This window comes from Sipha flava, unplaced genomic scaffold (genome assembly GCF_003268045.1).
Source record: "Sipha flava isolate LNK unplaced genomic scaffold, YSA_version1 285_pilon_pilon, whole genome shotgun sequence".
Taxonomy (NCBI): Eukaryota; Metazoa; Arthropoda; class Insecta; order Hemiptera; family Aphididae; genus Sipha; species Sipha flava.
This window is the reverse complement of record NW_020272952.1, coordinates 335,070-349,331: the sequence shown is the minus strand read 5'-3', so window position 1 is coordinate 349,331 and position 14,262 is coordinate 335,070. Positions and strand designations below refer to the sequence as shown.

Genomic DNA, 14,262 nt, shown 5'->3' with positions numbered 1-14,262 from the left:
CAAATTATTGTGATAATGAAGATTTTATCCGTTGATATTTTATTGCCACACCATAATTCAAATTATTAGGTATAACATAGTCAGTACATTCTAGAAGTGAGAGTTACGTTACTCTCAATGTACATTGATATATTCACATTTTTGTATTTTACTTAATTATTTTTAATATGTCTAAAAGAAAAATATAATGAATAGAATGGGCTTAAAATCATATTACCACCAATTTATGACATATTACTCGAATGGTCATTGGAAAATAAAATATAAGCTATAGTTTTTAACACTACTTCTTTTAATATGAGTCGATTGAATGAAGTATGTATTTTTTGAAAATTTAAATTAGATAGAAAACTTTTATTATTTTTTTTATTTATAATCTGTCATTATTATATGTAAGAAACTGTCTTAGCAGGTGTCTTTTCTGAATCAAAAATTTCTGATTGGTTCGGTTTAGATATACCTATTTTAAAGACGTTTCAAAATATTTTATAATATTAGTTTATACAATGAATATAGTTGCTGTTTAAGTAAACAAACATGCACATAATTTTGGTGTGTGTTTATGACAACGATATTAAATATCAGTGTTTATTGACCTTGCTTATTCTTCTCTCAGTTATAAATTTTTAGAAAAACTGATTCTCCAATTTCAACGTAAATAATTTCTGTTAAATGTCTTACCATACCAGATTAATGAAATATTTATTAGGAATAAAATTCACAAACAAACCGAGGCTAAAAAAATAAAACTATTTAGAAAATTCTTGACTTTTATTGCATAGGTTAAGAAATAAGAAGCATTAGTTTAAATCTTAACCCGATTAATTGAGCTAGGAAAAAAAAATGTATGATTGAAATGTTGTTTACGGAACTTAATTTTCTTATAAATATATTCATACATTATAAATGTTTAATCCATTTACAGATTAAGTGGAAATAATTCGAATTCAGCAATTTATTGATAACATAGCAATATTACAATTATGTATTTAGATATATTAAATGAAAATGTAATACAAATTAACGACCAAAGAGATACGCAAACTTTAAAAGATCAAAAATAAATAAAAGCAACTTACCATGGTGTTGTTCAAATTTTATTTATTTAAATATTTATACATATATTTATATTTAAAAATAAATATAATACGTAATAAATTATTTTTTGATGTAAATATGTCTAATATTTTATTTATAGGACTACATTTTCAAACATAAAACTGGAGATTTTATTAAAACTTCATATTATAATGTATCAAGATTTTATACAATTTCAATACGAGCGTACTAAGTTATTTTATAATGTCACGATACTCACTTTAGAATTAATTGTTTAAGGACAAAATATTCAATATATATGTATAGAATACTACTTCAATGACTGCTGTTAACCGTTTTTCGAACATGATGATTTATCGTTGCTTTCAAACTTAAACAAACAATACCTAGTTAATACGAGTTTACGACTAAATCGTTATATCCAACTTAAGGTGAATAGAAACATAATTTTAGATTTCAGTCTCATACCCTGAACAGTTCACCTCCAGTAATCAATTTGAGGAGTAGGAATAACCCTACTAACTCTAAACATAACATATGTTTTGTATATTTTATTTAAACATAACAAACGGTTATAGTTTTAAAGGTTTGAAATCTAAATAATTTTATTTTTATAATTAATTTAAAAGAATCATAGTTTATCACTATATGTTATTTACGTATATATATTTTTAATTTATATAACTATAAATAAATACATACAAAAACCCAGTTTTAAACGTTGTCAATAATAGTTTTACTTATTCATATATTATATTTAAATAACTATAGTTATACAAAAATTCAATTTTAAAATTTGAAAATAGGAAAAATATGATTTTAGAAATGCAACGTTCTTTCACAGTAAATAATAAAAAATATTAATTTACTTAGATCATCATAAATTTAATCATTTATAATTACGACGAAAAGTGAATATTGTTTAGAAATATAATGTTCTTACATCATAATGACAAATACGATAATGGTGATATATCATGACTATAGTTATTGATTATTTTTATAACTTTCAAAATCAGATAGTTCTTGGTAAAAAAAAAAAAAAAAAAAAACATTATAATTCTTGTGTAATACAGTAAAACCATATTATATTTTATGTAGATACATCATAATTGCGAGAGAAACACATATACAAACAATTTGAACAGTCGCAATAGTCGTTGAATTTCAAATAGACGCACCAGGTATAGAAGGCCAACGGCATCGTCGTTGATTCATCAACTAATGAACAAACCATCGTGATAATATTCTTCATCCCCTTTGCCAACAAAGCCCAATTTGATAGTGGCTAGGTGATGGAAACGGAGGATAAGGGTTACAGGGACTAGGAATGAGTTAAACGATCCATGCGCTCCGGATTGACTGAGCACGCCGAATTTAAATTTAATCCCGTTGTCAACACTATAGTTCTGTGTATTGCGAGGATTCGGTGTATTCATATACACACTCATATACATTTAAACACACAGCTACTACTCTAGCGTACGATGAATAATTAACATGATTCTATATTACATTACATATTGTATATTTTTTCAATAGAAATATGATGAGAATGTCAATTAGAACAGTTTACGGTTCGCAAACATAATTGTTAATATTTTCGTTTTGAAAATGTTCATGTTGACGTAAATAAAGTGTATTCTTGGTTTACAACTTTTTTATTATTTTTTAATTTTTTTTTTTTAGATTTCGGCCATATTTTAGTTTGTGGTATAAAAAAAAAAAAATTTTCACAAAAATTTACCAACGATCGGATAATGCAAAGTTATTGTGCATTACCAGACTGACTCACGTTGGTCCTATAGTTAATTAATTAAACGGATCGTATTTAGTTAGCCGCAAACTGTCAGAAGAGCACTGCTCCATATTCCACTATTTCATCGTGACATAATTTTATACCTTCTATACGTAACAGATACATTATAGCTGATATAAAGTATGGTTAAACATTATTTTTGATTTTAAAAATTTAATTATGTTTTATTAAATGTTTCACTGTTCAAATAGAATTTCTGGAATGAGAAAGTTCAATAGTTTCCAGCGATTTCCGTTTTTATTATCACCGAATTGCAAAGGACATTGTTACACATTATCGTACTATTCTCGGACCGGACCAAATAAATATCCATAGTACTTATGAACAAATATGTGTATTTACGAGTGGACACAAACACCACACACATTTATATATATTTATAAAAATGTATTTGTGTGAGTGTATAGTCATTCCATACGTTTCATGCCGAGTGCATTCCGATGGTTAATTTCATGAGAATAACCTTGTGACGGTTAGTATGTACTGGCTATAGTACAGATGATCTAAGGGTGGAAAAAATGCGTTTTAAAAATTTGTCACTATATATATATATACATAGAAAGATGGGATAAAAACGACGAAAAAAAAACAAAAGTCAATCCCATTTCATGGCTCAGGCAAAAGCTTTAACGATAAAAAGGTTGCACTCTTTCTCTCTCTCTTTCTTTCTCTCTTTTTAATACACACTATAACGCGCATAAGCGTACATTTTCTCGCGGTGGTATATTTAAGTAAAATTTATGGCTAAAAGATCTCTGGTGGCGGTGATATTATCTTTATAGTCCCTCGGTTGCGGCGCGATGTCCGTTGTTATTATATCAAAAGTTAGCAACATCCTCTTTGCCTGCTACTACCAAAGTATAATATCCCTCATAGAACACCCGAAACATCCCACATAGACTACCATAGAATTGTAATAAACACCATATCACTGAAAATAATACCGGGGAATGAAACAGCAGCTACTGTAAATTGTGAATATCCACTAATATTTTAATATTTCTAATACTTCATATGTCTTCTCAAAGTATTTTTTTTTTCTTCTTTTTTTTTTTATTGAATTTGTTTTTCTTTGAACCTTTTCCATTCTTTTCTTATTGGGTACGAAACATATAATCATAGGTAAATTATTACTGCAGAATCATTTTAATGAAATCAGAGATTCTTGAATTTCAATTCTATTCAGAAATTTTGAACATAATTATGCACATTAGACGCTACGCTACCACCCCTGTTTTATATTCATCGAGTGCGCCGTCTGGCGTAACAGCTCTTTTTGCTGTTCTTATCCTCATCTACTACCGCTTTTTCTATAGAAATCCAAAGATGTTAAATTATTATACTGAATATGTAAGTGTGTATGTGTGTGTATTTTTAGTTGCACGTCATATATCGAGTTATAGCCTCTAAAATCGTATATAAATAGGCTATGCAGTAGTTGAAACGTAAAAAATAATACGTACTTCAAATAAACTTAAGGTTGCATAAAAATAATTTTATTGAAGACATAAATTCGTAATAATCCTAGATAAATATAAAGTATATATAGTAATAGGTAATTGTTTTAAGTAATTATATTTGAAATATTATGACCTATGATGAAAAAAATATAATTAAAGTTTGATTTATATTTATTTTATTCATTTGATCTTTATATCAATGATAATTTTCTTTAAGTTCAAAATGAAAGAAGCAAAATAAATGGAGTATTTATTTATTTATTTTAATTGATAGTATCATGATTTTTAAGTTTTGTGTCAGTGTGAGATATTAAGTACATGATAATGGCTTTCACTTGAAATTTTTTTTAAATTGTAATAAATTATAATTATGCTATATAAATGAATACAAATAATACCAATAGGTATGAACGTAATACTTAGAATCTGTAGGTCTTGTGAACTTTTTTCTCATTAAGTTAGTAATAAATTCAAGTATTTAAACGGTGAAAATAAATCAATATCGAATTACTTTATGGCTATATAATCAAACAAACTCTTAGAAAATTATTTGTTTATTTATTTTTAAATTACATAATTTTTTAAAAATAATTTGTTAATTGCCCTATGGGTATTCAGTACAATTTTGTGCAAATTTAATTGATTAAAAAATAATCATGTATATTTAATTTATGTATTTTAATTTTATATAATGCATTTAAACTATTTATTTTTGTATGCAATTTGTATTATAATAATCGTACACAGAACAGCAGACAAGTATAAATGTTCTTAAGAACTAAAGAATTATTTTTCTCTAAATGCATAAAAAAATTCAATGAAAAAATATTATATATTTTTTAATTTAAAATTAAAGGTGTTAGACTGACGGTTCTCCGGTAGAAAATGTAATACCAAATTTCTTCCGAATAATTGTTATAAGTATATATCATGTATATCTGGTTACATTTATTATTATAATGAATGATAAATGATAAAAAAAAAAATTAACATTCATTGTATAGTAGTAAAATGTTCAAAAAATTTAATATGCAGGTAACGATATTGATCCGTTGTGATTTATTATTCAAACGACTTCCTTTATCTACGACATAAATTATATTAGTATTATTTTACAAACAGAATGAAGAAAAAGTTCTTTTTGGCAAACTGATGCTTAATATTATTCACAACACTTTTATTTCAGAAACTTTTTTTTTTTTTTTATTTGTACCAATAAAAAAAAAAAAAATTAGGGATATTAGTTTCTAATATATTTCAATTTCCTCTATTTTCCTTAGTACCGATTGTACAACAATGTATGTATGTTGCTACTTAGAGTTATACATTACTTTATCCTAAGTACAAATTATATTATGAATCATAAATGTTGAAATATTTCAGTCAATGATTAACAGTACATATAAACATTCAAACATTAATTTATCTAATATGGTTAACAAGAGATTCCTTGGATTAAAATCGTTGTGGACAAAATAGCTCTGATTCGTATATTTTAAATTTTATTATTTTTTTCTCCAGAAGTAACGATAATTAACTTAGCATATTAGAATTTCCCATTCAATAATTATTCTCAATTTTTCTGCCTCAGTTTTAGTTATTTCTATTAAAAAATGGTGTATTTTCAGTAATAGTTTTACAGTTTATTAATTATAACTGAGACGGGCTAGTAATTCAACTTTTTAGATGACTCCAGTGCATCTTTCCAAACAGAATCAACCATGATTATTCATATATGTAAAGAATGCTTATGGCAGTTTTGGTTCTTACTAAACTTAAAACTCAAAATGATTAAAGATAATAAAAACAATATCTAGAAATAATATTTGTCTCAAAAAGTGTATTTACATTTTATTTTATACATACTTATTTTATAAGTATAATAAATAACATTATATATATAGTTTAATGCATATTATACTAATATATATGTGTATATATTACAAGTATACATTCATTTTTAGGTGACAATTATAAGATTATAACATAACAAAATTGCAAGTTGTTTTTACTTTCAAATAGATAACATTGATTATAGTTTAGATATAATAATAGTTTTTATGTATAATATAAATTTAGAAATGTGTTAGCTATAGTTAAAACAAGACTAAAGAATTGCAAAGTAATGTAAACAACAAAAGTTCTATGTACAAAAGTCATTCAACAGTTAAGGTGTCCGATTAGGTTGTTAAAAGTAGATACAATCAATTTGACACGTTTTGAATGTAGTTAGGAAGTAGTTGTAGTTTACTGTTGATTTATTGACCTCGACGAAAATATAAACAACATGAAATATTTGAATCTTTTTGATTTATTTTATTTTTTTGTACTAATTTATCGTGTTTTACAAGTGTTAACATTTTTTTAATTTATGTTTCGTGAAAACTCTACACACTACAAATAAATACATTTTTCTTTTTTTGTATAGTTAATATAGTTACAAGTTAAACTGAATTGTCTTGCTTTCAATAAACATGAATCATTCATCAGTCACCTTAATATAATGAACACCAAATTATCAAAGTTAAAAAAAATCTATCATACATTTTTAGTATGAAGAATAATGATATTGGTATGTATAATTGTAGAAAAACACACAAAATTATTTTTATTTCTAGAAATATTACTATTTATAGGATGTCAAAACCTTAAATGACGTATTTCAAATGATGTAGTTCTGATATCAAAATTATAGTGATTTATATATTATTGAATACCAAAATTAATCAATTCATATATAATAACGGGAATGTAATTCTATGTTTAATTTAAGATTTTTTTTTCGTTATTTTATGTAAAATGTTATACTTATGTCACTTCAACTCACAATTATTCAAAATATTTATTTTTGTTTTATCTCTAAAACTACAGATATAGAATATTTATTAAATTTACGTAATTTTTACATGATATTTAAGAAAGATTTCGTTCAATTAAACTTAGTTCATACAGATCAAAGACCAGAATAAAATAGTTTAGTTGCTATACCGGCAATGCATTAACAGTTAAAACATTCAGTCATAATATTCATCATTAAACTTTTGAAATAAGTTATCAAAACGCCCAAAGCAGTACCACTTTTATAAACAAATAAAATAATTAATAACCACGACTTTTTTTTTTTTATAACAATTTATAAGTTTAATAAAATTATTAATAATCGATAAAAAAAAAAATTTTTTTTTGTGTGTATATTGAAATATTTAAAATTCAAAATAGATATATGGATAACTCAAACTAAACATTGGAAAACGAGGGTTAAATTTTATAAAAACTAAAAATACAAATATTTAAATTAAAACTTTTTATACCTCAGAGGGATTTTTATTTACCTATTATAATACTATGAAGTTATTCATTCTACCATCATATAATAGAAATTTTCTCAAAAATCGTATTATCATTATAGAATTATGTAAATAACATAAAAAACAAAATTATAACAAAAATAAAATAAAACTAGTTTTTGTAAACGTTAAAGAATATAAAAAATATTCAGTAATTTTAGTCAGGTTTATTTTAAACAACTGCAATAATTAACTATAATGTATAATATTATCATATACTAAATTATTTATATGGAGCAATAATAGATAGTATTTACACAAAGTAGACAGTTATAGTCACTTATCGTACTTGTTGATTTGTATTCTCAAACAAGTAGCTTTTAGGATGACGCAATAATTTATACGGGTGTAAAAGGAAGAAAGAAAAAAGGTAGAAAAGCCCCCCATTAGGTCCTAATCAGTTTCTCTACTGTTTGTACTACAAAATAAATAGGTATATATACTGCCGAGGGAAAAGTAGAAAAAATATGGTATTATTTTTAAAATGTTAAACTTACACCAATCCCGTTATTGTTTCTTACGCGTTATGAAAAAAAGTAGACCAAATTATTAAAACATAAAGGTTTATAAAATGAAGGGTCTTTTAACATTTCCACACAAAAGTTTGAAGTTTCAATAAAAAGTTTAAAGATTTTAAAAACTCTTTGAAAAAAAAAATAAACTCTTAAATTGATACTACGTTTGTTTACACAACTTCAGTTTTAACGAGGAATTTTTGTGTTAGAAGTTTAACCATTATTATTATTTGGTGTGGTCCAAGGCGACAATAATGAAAAAAAAAAAAAAATGTGTATTTTTACTTTTTGCAAATCTTTGATAACAAATTTAATCGATTTTTCAGGTATTAGAACGAGATTTGAACAACCCGTTAGTTTTGCGTTCCGTAGCAGTGTAAAACGAATATTGTCAAAATGACCAACCAGTAATTGGTGAAGACAGCACCTGAAAATAAAACCAATTACAATATATTAGTTATTATTATACATAAACTTTTAATTTGTTCTTCCGTCCTTTCTTTTGACTGAAAAGATAGTGACGAAAGACATAATAGGCGCATATTCTTTACTCTTGTTTATGATTATTAGAATTTTTAAAGCTGTGTTATTACCTGTTATATACATTTAAAATAAATGATCAAAAAACAATTGAAAGAATATAACTTTTAGGTTTATGTAGGACTTGCATTTTGGAATGTATATAAATTAAGCTGAAATCTAATAAACGTCCAATTATAAATGCCAAAATTAAATAATGGTATTGAAATAGAGCTTTTCTGTCTTTATCTCTGACACATTCAACATAGACATTCAGTGGCGGCTTGTGCCTAGGTTTGCAGGTGTGGCCACACTATATAGATTAATATCGATAATATAGTAACATGTATTTTATTTAAGTACAATATCCATTTAACTCGTAGAGGAATAATACAACTATATCATTATTATACTAAACAAAAAAATTAATTTTAAAACATTCTATAACTGCTGAAAATATTAATTAAAACATTAACTGAGTTATGTAATAAACACACATCAACTGGTGTGCAGTGTAGTCCAGAACAACGTAATTCTGTGTATAATACATTCGATCGTTGAGTGTTTGTGTGTGTGGTAACGGGGTTAATAAAAAAACGAAGTCTTAATGTACATCTATAACTGTACGTTCAATCAAAATTTTATAAGCTACATCGCGGTACCTATCTGTATTATTATTAAGTTATCTTCACGTATTCGTTCTATTTCTATCTCTAGACATGCTCAGACTAAATTTCAGGGACAATTTTGGGCCCTATCTCAATAAAATGTATAGGTATATTTAATAAATTATAATGTATAAATAATTAAAAAAATGTAATATTGAGGAACAATTTGTCGTATATTAGTCCCAATGAATACATTTTCCTCGAATATACGATCTCGTATATTATTCTCAAATAGATTCAATTATTAATTATTTGTACATTTATTGTTAATTGTAGCTATTATGTTACCATAATAAGTTTTGCACGAAAACTTAGAATATTTTGTTTTATTTTATCTATTACGAAATATAATTTATTTTTACCAAATATTTTAGAATAAATTACATGAAATTTGAAAAACATCAGTTAAAATACAAGCTCTTTACTCTTAAACGTAAATTGTAGGACTTCATTCACCACATTTCGGGAAGTACCTGGACATACCCGGCACCCCTCATATGCACGCCTTTGTTCTGTTTTCATTATTGTTAATATTATTCAGATACAGCAATAAATTAGTTGAATAAATGCATTTTTATTTCATTTTAATAAAATAATTTAATTAAATGTTACTTTTCAGACTTTTTTCGTTGTTTATTAGCCACTGTAGTAATTTTCTTTTATTTATTTATTATTTTAAAGACATTTTTACGGAATGCAATGTACCAGAAAAGATTATGAGCATTAACTGTGCTATCTATTGAAAAAAATATCATTAAAATACTTTATTTAAATTATAAATTCATAGAATATGTTACCAATTCTAAAGAAAGAACGCTTGACTTCATTTATACAAATATTTCATGTTTTTACTGTAAAAAATATTACTTTTTTTTATTAAAAATGGAATTTTAGAATAAATATAGTAATTATCATGAACTAATATTTATTTTTTTATATAATGATATTTCAATAATTGCACACCATCCATTTTGAACATCACGAGCTGTTACAGTAGTTATTTAGAGATCTTATCGTCCAGTACCTACGAATCAATCTTGTTAAGTGATAATTTTTTAAAGGAGTTTTGAAATAATTATATTCTATACATATAATGAACTTATATGTAAACAATATTGTGATGCGTATACGTATATTATCGTTTAGCTTCTATAAAATACGGTCGTTTTTGCCAATGCAAACTATGCGCATAATTTATCTAGGACTATTTCAGGCAATTTTCCAATATGGTTTATTAGTTTGAGAGGGGGAACTGAATTAAAAAGCGTCTAGACCACTATAACTTCTATAAAAAAAATTGCTAGGATATTTTTAAGTAAAAATACGTTAACTGGTTCAACTAAAGACAATTTTAACTTATTAGATGTGTTACCATTTGAGTCTGTATATAAAAAAATAATTAATATATATATAATTAAAAACATTGATACCTATATGGATATGTAAATGTAATATTTAAAAGAAAAAATAGAGCACTTGATGTTAGAATGGAATATCTTAAAAAACCGTTTGGTCAAAAATTCATAGACTATTTAGGTCCAAAAAACTTCAACTTAATGCCTGTAAGTATAAAAAGGAAATAATCTATACAAAAGAGAATAGTATAACTATGAGAATAAAAAAAAAAAAAAAATTCAGAATTGGTCATTTTCAATACTTGAATTACTAATAAGGAACTATTATTAAACTGTTTAATTTTAATATAAGCTATAAGTGTTGATATTGTATATTTTGACTAACCAATTCTTTATATTTAAATGTTTATAATATGTTATATAACTCTTTACTACCACCACAAGTATGTGCTTAAAAGTGGTAGATATTGTTTGTTTAAAAAAATAAACATTAAAAAAAAAAATAAAAAAAAAATAAATAATCTACTTTTTAGATGAATTTGAGTACCGAAGTTGTTTAAGATAATTTTTATTGGTTGTTGTTTATTATATTAATATTGTTGTACATTGTTGTGAAACTCGTATTATTTTATTGAATTTAAACGTCATTAGAAGTTAAGAGTTTATCATTTTAGTTCAATTTTGTCGACATATAAAATTCAATTACTTATTAAACAAAAATTATGATTGTTAACCATTTTCTACATACGTATGAAAATTGTAAGATATTATGTAATATTTTCAAAATGTTTTCATTGAACATAAATTATTTTATTTTATTTCACAAAAAATTTATGAAAATATGAATGAGTTAAATATCTTTAAATAGTACAAAAAAATCTAAATATTATGAAAATTATCATCTTTAGGGTTAAAAAAAATTACTCTATTTTATGGAAAATCAATTTTCATTCAAGTTCATCTTTTTTTTTCTTATTTGTAATCTTATAATAGTTTTTCTCAAATATTTATAAAAAGAATTGATAAATTTATAAAACTACCTTCTGAATGCATCAAACAAACAACATTTTTATCAGAAGCAATTCTTCCTTTTGATTATTGAAGCAATCATTCTAGTCGAAATCATGTGGACACAAAAAAAAACAACACACATTATGGTAAAATCAATAAATTCCTCTCTTCACATTGAATTTAAAATAGCCATTAATTATAACTCATAATTATTCAAAAACAGAATATATTTATGACACAACAAATTAATCTAAAAACTTTTATATGTTAAAAGAAAACTAAATAATTATAAATTATAATGAATATTTACAGCACACAGTTTGACAAAGAACTCCAAACATAATAATGGCCTTTGCTTGAACACATTTTTAAGTTTTTTAGATTTCTGAGGAATTAAATTAATTAACTTTACTGGCATTGTATAACACCTCGTGTTAAATTTTACAACTAAAAAAATCTTAACAGTATAGTAAAACAAAAAACTTTAAATTATTATAGCAAATCTAATAATTCTAAATGTAGTTATGATTTAGAAAACTATTAAACCATTTTTTTTATGACAAGAACTCATATTATAGTTTGAAAACATTTTTTTTCTGGTATACATTGATTATTTTCATCAAATTTCCAACATATTTTACCGAATTTAACCAATCATTACTGAAAAGTACATAAAAAAAGAAGACTTCAACAACAATCATTTTCATCAAACGCGTGTATTGAATGTTAAAATAAAACATAAATAGCAATTGAGTTACACCAAAACATGTTAATTTTAACTATATTATTAATAACATTTTTTAATGTTTTAAAATATTTAAATTAATTTCAAGAATCTCATTGAAGGACTAATTGTGTTTTTTACAAAAAATCGTAAAAAACTGATACATTTAAAATATAGGTGATGAAGAGTTTAAGAATTTGAACTCTAGACATATTAAATACCTTCTAAATTATATCTAATATTACGTCTATAAATTGTTATAGACCACAACCTTTATGGGAGAAAAAACCTAGGCATCTTAAAAGTTATGAAATAAATAAGTAATCTATAATAAAATCAGTTTTATGATTATTTATCCGTTGATTACTGTTTTTAAATAAATAATATTTTAAAATATTTAAAATATTAATTAAAACAATGATAGTTTCTATATTTATTCATGCGCTTTATTTTAGAAATACATTTATAGATGTTAAAACTGTATTGGTTATATTTTTCAAAAGAAAATGATCCAAATCTGTTGCCTCACCATCAGATTTTCACTCCAAGATAAATATAATTATAACTTATAAAAATGAAAAAAAAACTACAGAACAATTAATGTATAATAAAAAGTAAAAAAAAAATTATAAACATTATCTATTAAATATGAAAAAATTACATGGTCTGCTAAAGGTAGAATCATGAATATTGATGATAATCACATTTTGAAAATGTAATTTAATTTAATATGCTTCGAAGTTGATATATCTTTTGTCGCATAGAAAAATTTGAGAATCGCATTATATCTTAATGGTTCTGTAAACTTTTGTATTGGAACAAATTACAAAGTTTCCTAGACCAAAGTGGAACTCAGTGGAGACAGTTACTAATGATATTGGTCACGATATATAGCCACCCGTATTTCTCCAAAGCACTTATTTTAATTGCCATATATATATATAGTGAAGTCCCACAAGAAATTATAACAACTATAAACTTAATTAAAATAGAATGCATCAAAGGGAAATTATTTGACGCTTCTATAGTAAGGATAGAGATGCTAATTTATAGGCAAAATTATAAGAATTATGTTTTTTCGCAAAAACTTTTGAAATTTATTTTGGATTGATATATAAATAACAATTAACAACAAAAAAAACATTGAGTCATTGATATAACAATAAAATGTAATTTTTATTGATATTTTACGTACAAAATTTGGACGTAAAATCCAATCGTATTACGGCTGATTCATAGAGACTCTGAAACGTAATAATAGAAAACAATAAATTTTAAATTAGGATAATTCATTCAGATTTAATTTTTTGTAACGAAAATAATAAAGTCGATCTCAGAAAATTTAAATTCTTACTTGGAATTAAATGTTAAACAATACCTTTTTACGTTTTAGGTTAATCTATGTGATTTTGAATTTGTTGAAAAAGTAAATTATTATATACCATAAATGTGGAATCAAATTACAACTGGTGCAATCAATATGATTACTATATAGTAGATAGTATTATTGAAAACAAAATCATATGTTGTTTGAAATTTTCGATGGATTAAATATTTTATAATTGTAATATTAGTAAAGTAGTTAGCTGTAAACATTTTCAAGAAAGAAAAAAGTGTACTCGTAGTCATGGTGAAAAAAATCAAACATACATTATGTTCCTGGTTGTTTTTTTTCTGTATTATAATTTATAATCAATACGAAAATAATTATTTATTTATTTTTTACTTCATAAATTACGTAAAAAAAAAAAAAAAATCACTAAGTTAAGTGCGAAAAACGTATAT

The 14,262-nt window shown here is 24.3% G+C and overlaps 1 protein-coding gene across 1 annotated transcript in view; it reads right to left on the bottom strand.

The window, feature by feature from the left end:
* Positions 1-8,311: 8,311 nt before the first annotated feature.
* LOC112685665 overlaps positions 8,312-14,262 on the bottom strand; it is a 173,654-nt gene continuing 167,703 nt past the window's right edge. Inside the window, exon 6 of the mRNA XM_025557602.1 lies at positions 8,312-8,627. Coding sequence (XP_025413387.1) covers positions 8,554-8,627 — 74 coding nt within the window. The 3' untranslated portion in view covers positions 8,312-8,553. The remainder of the gene's footprint in view (positions 8,628-14,262) is intronic.